Source organism: Panthera onca, chromosome E2, assembly GCF_046562875.1.
Source record: "Panthera onca isolate mPanOnc1 chromosome E2, mPanOnc1 haplotype 2, whole genome shotgun sequence".
NCBI classification, from domain to species: Eukaryota; Metazoa; Chordata; class Mammalia; order Carnivora; family Felidae; genus Panthera; species Panthera onca.
The window spans coordinates 19,909,464-19,915,627 of NC_138353.1; the positions used below are offsets into that span (position 1 = coordinate 19,909,464).

General features: G+C 42.3%; 1 protein-coding gene across 3 annotated transcripts in view; it reads right to left on the bottom strand.

Moving 5' to 3' along the window:
* Window positions 1-6,164, bottom strand: part of GPATCH1 (G-patch domain containing 1) — a 39,397-nt gene that overhangs the window by 9,076 nt on the left and 24,157 nt on the right. For 2 of the 3 annotated variants that reach the window (XM_060650919.3, XM_060650921.3), the window contains exons 12-15: window positions 5,041-5,219; window positions 4,668-4,795; window positions 3,869-4,005; window positions 3,375-3,541 (exon numbers count right to left, since the gene is read on the bottom strand). In XM_060650919.3, coding sequence (XP_060506902.3) covers window positions 3,375-3,541; window positions 3,869-4,005; window positions 4,668-4,795; window positions 5,041-5,219 — 611 coding nt within the window. The remainder of the gene's footprint in view (window positions 1-3,374; window positions 3,542-3,868; window positions 4,006-4,667; window positions 4,796-5,040; window positions 5,220-6,164) is intronic. The other variant, XM_060650920.3, reaches the window with a different exon arrangement.

Here is a 6,164-nt window from a genome sequence, read left to right on the forward strand (position 1 = left end):
GATACCATATGTTTTCACTCCTATGTGGATCCTGAGAAACTTAACAGAAGACCATGGGGGAGGGGAAGAAAAAAAAATGGTTAGAGAGGGAGGGAGCCAAAACATAAGAGACTCCTAAAAACTGAGAACTGAGGGTGGATGGGGGGTGGGAGGGAGGGGTGGGTGGGTGATGGGTACTGAGGGATGCTGTTGGTACTGATGGGTGCTGTTGGGATGAGCACTGGGTGTTGTATGGAAACCAATTTGACAACAAATTTCATAAAAAAAATACTGAGAACAAACTGAGGGTTGATGGGGGGTGGGGGAGAGAGAAAAGGGGGTGATAGGCACTGAGGAGGGCACCTCTTGGGATGAGTACTGGCTGTTGTATGGAAACCAATTTGACAATAAATTATATATATTAAAAAATAAATAAACAAACAAACAAGACCCAAGGTCTTATAACATAATGTCCAAAATGTCAAAATGTCCAGGATGCAATCCAAAATTACTTGGTATACAACCAATCAGGAAAACCTCAACTGGCAAAAGACAATTGATGGACGCTAACCCCAACATGATAAAAATGTTGGAATTATGTGGCAGACTTTAAAGCAGCTATTATAAGCATGCTCCAAGAATACGGCCAAACAGACGGAAAGATGAAAAGGTCTCAGCGAATAAAGAAAAGATATAAAGGAGAACCAAATGAGGATTTTAGAAATGAAAAATACAATAACCAAAATAAGAAATTCACTAGATGGGCTCAAAATAACAGCGGAACAGACATGACAGAAGAAAGAGTCAATGAACTTGATGGCAGATCAATAGAAATGATCTGATTTAAATAGAGAGAGAAAAAGAGACCAAAAAGAGGCCTGTGGGCCAATATCAAAAAGTGTAACATTTATGTCATCAGAGTCACAGGAGGGGAGTGAGAGTGTGGAGCAGAGAAAATAATGGCTGAAAACGTCCCAGATCTGGTGAAAAACAAGATTCAGGAAGCTCAGCAAAACCCCAAACAAAAGAATCTTGAGGAAACCCACACTCATACATCATAACCAAACAGCAAAAACCAAGGACAAAGTACAAATCTTGAGCAGCCAGAGGAAAAATCACATCATTCTAAGGAGGGGAACACGTTGAATAACTAAATTTCTCATCGTCAAGCAGGAAGGCCAGAGGGAAGTGGTACAACATTCGTAAAGGGTTAAAAGGAAAGTCCTGTTGACCCAGAATTCTGTATCTGGCAAAAACACCATTTAGGAATGCAGATAAAACACACATTCTCAGGGGCGCCTGGGTGGCTCGGTCCGTTAAGCGTCCGACTTCAGCTCAGGTCATGATCTCACGGTCTGTGAGTTCGAGCCCCACGTCGGGCTCTGTGCTGACCGCTCAGAGCCTGGAGCCTGTTTCAGATTCCGTGTCTCCCTCTCTCTCTGCCCCTCCCCTGTTCATGCTCTGTCTCTCTCTGTCTCAAAAATAACTAAACGTTAAAAAATATTTAAAAAAACACACACACATTCTCAGATGAAGGAAAATTAAGAGAACTGCCCTCTCGAGTTAGAACTTCTCTAAAAGAACTGCTAAGTAAGGGGAATCCCTCAGACAGAGGGAATGATAGGAGGGAGAGCTGGCACTTCAGGAAGGAAGAAAGAGCAACAGCAATGGTAAATATCCAAGTAAATAAAACGGACTGTCATCTCACCAGTTCTTTAAACATGTCCAACAAGTGGAAGCAAAAATTAAAACACTGTCTCATGAGGTTTTCAGCGCATGTGCACATAATACATAAGGCAACATCATAAAGCTGGAGAGTGAAGGGACCTACAGAGTGGTAGAGATTCTATATTCCACTTGACGTGGTAAAATATCAATTCCAATTAAACTGTGAGAAAATAAGCATGTATATGATAGAGCAATCATTAACAAAATAGAGTTAATGGGGCGCCTGGGTGGCTCAGTCGGTTAAGTGTCCAACTTTGGCCAGGTCATGATCTCACAGCTTGTGAGTTCAAGTCCGGCATCGGGTTCTGGGCTGACGGTGAGGAGCCTACATGGACTTCTCTCTCTCTCTGTCCCTCCCCACTCACACTCTCTAAATAAACAAACTTAAAAAAAAAATGGGGGGCGCCTGGGTGGCTCAGGCGGTTGAGTCTCTGACTCTTTACTTCGCCTCAGGGTCGTGGGGTCCCAGGGTGGTGGGGAGCCCTTGTTGGGCTCTGTGCTGAGTGTGGAACCTGCTTAAGATTCTCTCTCTCTTTCTCTCTCTCTCTCTGCCCTTCTTCCCGCTCGTGCTCTCTCTCTAAAATAAAAAAATAATAAAACACTAATAAAATTATGAAATAAAAAGATAATATGATACTGATGAATCTCAAAGGTATGAGTCTCAAAAAGTTATATATGTATATTGTCTGATTCCATTTACGTAATATTTTGAAAAGAACAAAACTATAGATACAGAGAAGAGATCAATGGTTGATGGGGGTTTTGCAGGGAGGGGAGGGTATGACTAGAAAGGGACAGCATGAGGGAGTTTTTTGGGGTGACGGTACCATTTTGCATCCTGATTGTGGCGTGGTTCCACAAATCTGTATCTGTATAAAAACTCACCAAACTGCACATTTTAATGCATGTTCCTTTAAAAGATAATTTTAAATGAGGCTATCAGAAATAAAACCAACTTTTTGATAATTCCAGAGAAAGAAAAAAAAAAAGGCAACACAAAACACTCAAACTCTCTAAAGATCTGCAGTGCTATTTCCTAGCTTATAGATTAATGTTCTAAGAAAGTAAGTTCCTTTACAGTTTCTGTAAAGTAAGTTTTTATTAAGCGAGATGTCCATACTTGACTGATTTCTTTTTTTAAAAAAAAGAAGTAAAACTAACTTTTTATTAAATTCACCTTTCAACTATTAGACCAGCAATTTTTTACAAAGCCAATGGATATTTTGTTTACACTCCCCACAAAAGAAAACACAGTGAATTTTATTTCAATGGCTGATGCTAAGTGAAAGCCATCCCTGGCAAAGAAGTTCACACCTTTCCTCATATGATCAAAGACATGATTGAAACTACTGCAGTGTAGAGCAGGTGCTGGCAACTACAGCCTCTGGGCCAAATCCAACCCACTGTCTGCCTTGTAAATAAAGTTTTATTGGAACACAGATGAACCCAATTTTTTTCCATATTGCCTGTGATTTCTTTCCCATTTGACAGCAGAGTTGAGTGGCTGCAATAGAGACTATATGGCCCACAAAGACTAAAATATTTACTATCTGGCCCTTCTCAGAAAGCTGGCAGACCCCTCCTATCAAGTGATGACAAAGCACCATCACAGAGAAAGGCAAACGCCCCAGTCAGCCTGGCAAAGAGAACCTGGAAGCCCCAGATACCTTATCTGAGAGTGACTCCGTCACATGTTCTTCCTCTTTGATGACTAAAGGGCTGGACTCTTGTGTAGGTGGGCCAACTTTTGATCTAGCCAAACTTAAAAATTCACTAATGGAATCTTCTTTCTTTTCTTGTTTAGATGTATCCCATCGTGATGGTTTTCGTGATTCTGAAAGGTGGGAGGACATAGACGTGATATCAGAATGTGGCAAGTAAAAGGCAAGCTCTCCATTCCAGCTCTTTCATTCATTCAAGAATACCAGCAGACCTACTGTGGGCCAGGCATGGTGCAACGTGTCGGGAACATGGCAGGTGCTGAGGCAGAGCCCCAACCCCAAACAGTATACGTCTGGACTCTTACAACACGAGCTAATGTGTTCATATGAGCGATTCCCTTAATGGAGGGAGAGCTCACACCGTGTGTACCCAGGAGACTTTCCAACAGGATCAGGGTTGAAACCATGGTCAGCCATGGGCCCGAGGAAGCCCCACTCACTGTCAGGACCTTGGTGTTGCAGCCCTTTTTCACTCGCTGCTTGAGTTGCAGGTGAGGAAGCAGTCTCTGGGAGTGTCAGAAAGTTGAAGACTGAGTATTTGTCACGTTTCACTCTTGGTAAGCCAACCAAAGTTGAACTGCAGGGTGAAAAGAAAACACATATATGTAATTTCAAATAACAACTGTGAGGATAACATCTAGTTCGTGTGAAGTTTTCCATCTTGTGTTTTTCACCACTAGCTCTTCTCTTTGCTAAGAGGCCCCTGAAGGTGATTGTGCTTCTCCAAGCAGTTTAAGAATTTGGAATGGCTGATGTTAGGGCCCACGAGGTTTCCCTTATTATAGTAAGAGCTAGAATTTAACTTTGAAAATGTATTCCCATGAAGGAAAAGCTCCACTGCTAAAAATATACCTAAATTTTCTGACAAAACCTCAGATTCAACGAAAGTGTCGAACTTGTATAAAGAATTAGTGTAAGTAATATTCTAAATGTAAACTATATGTGATTATTAAAAAGGTGGCAAATCAGACCAGCATTAAGTTTTTGTAACTTGACATATCTGAGTTTCACATCTTTGGTAGAGAATAAAGTCTGCTTTCTGGATGTTTGCTTATTATTATTATTATTATTATTTTTAGTAACAAATTAATGGAAGTTAAATCTGCAAAATCTGCAACTCCAAGCATTTACAAGTAAATTCATCTAGAAAAAGGGAATTTATATGAGTAGGTTAGGGGGAGAGTTAACTTTAATATGGGGGAAGGAGTACTGATGTGAGGACAGATTTATCCAACTTACTCTGGATAAGGGTCAGGGACATTAAACCTCTTACACAGCAGCTTGTCAGGATGCCACTCAAATGTGTCTCTGGTAAGCTTCCCGAACATCTTCATCCTCACAGCCGACTGCTTGTCATTGACATCATTCTGGGAAAAGACATTCATTCTGTTTCATCAAGCGGTCACACCACTGCCCTGAGTGCTCTTTCACTGAAAAGCTTTCAAGCAACCTTCCAAAATTTCCAAACGGTGCTTATGCTGCGCCACTGTGCTAAAGGCATAAATCATTCTTATTCTATAATGCCACGTGTATTCTGATCATTCCACTGAGGGATCTAAAACATTTGTTTGAATTTTACAATTCATCAGGTAGGGATGTGATGGCGACAGACCTCTTGGTCTCGAGGGACTTCCACTTGATCTGAATCGTCCTCCTCCTTGGCATGTGTGAACCTCGAGGACAAGGTCGAATGGGAAGACACATACAGCAGAGCTGCCCGAGCAAACTCATCCCGCTCGCGGCCTCGCTCCCATTCTGTCATACTGGGGTCCAGACAACGTTCCAGGGCATCTACGGTACAAGGAATGAGAACCTGCTTCACTCTTAGGAAAAACGTAGGGCTTAGAGAAGAACACCCAGTGGGTCCCACTGTGTCTCTGTAGATTTTACCAGAGAGGCCACAAATCTGTACCCTGGTTTGTAAGAGCATGGCGGGGAGTACCTGTCAGGTTATATCGTCTCCCCCTCAACATGATGCTTTTATTGAATTCTGTCTACCACACAGAACAGAGAAAAACATTTTGGGACTCATGCTCAGTTAAATCTTCGAAGCCAGGGGCGCCTTGGTGGCTCAGTCGGTCAAGCATCTGACTTTGACTCAGCTCACGATCTCAAGTTTCGTGAGTTTCAGTCCCGCATCAGGTGAGCTCAGGCTCCACTTCGGGTGAACATGAGCCCCGCTTTGGGTGAACCCAGCTATATCCTCTCTCTCTGCCTCCCCGCCCTCTCTGCCCTTTGCTCACTTGCGCCCTCTCTCTTTCTCTCTCAAAACAAAACAAAACAAAACAAAATAAAACAAGACAAGACAAAACAAATCTTTGAAGCCAGGAACTTGCTACCACTCCGGGACAGTGATAAGTTCATCCTAACTATATTCCTAAGTCTTGGCAGAAAAACACTCCTTTTTCTAACTTTTGGGTTTTTTTAATTTCATAAATAAACACTGGGGGTGGGTTCTTAGGTCTGCTTTCGAAAACCGACCCCTCCGATTTGCTGACGACGCTCACGAGAACTGCTACGAATAACCGTAATCCCTCTCCTCAGTCTGGCTGTATTTACTCCGTAGATCACAGAGTGATTTTTCCCCCCTTGTAATGGTTCAACAGCCAACTACCTTTTTAAATCAAATTTTAGGCCATGATTTAGGGCTGGATGATTAGGATTTTAAGACAAAGTGGGAGATGACCTTGTTCTCTTGGTGTGAAATGCAACACTTACAGAAGGCAGGCATCTGCA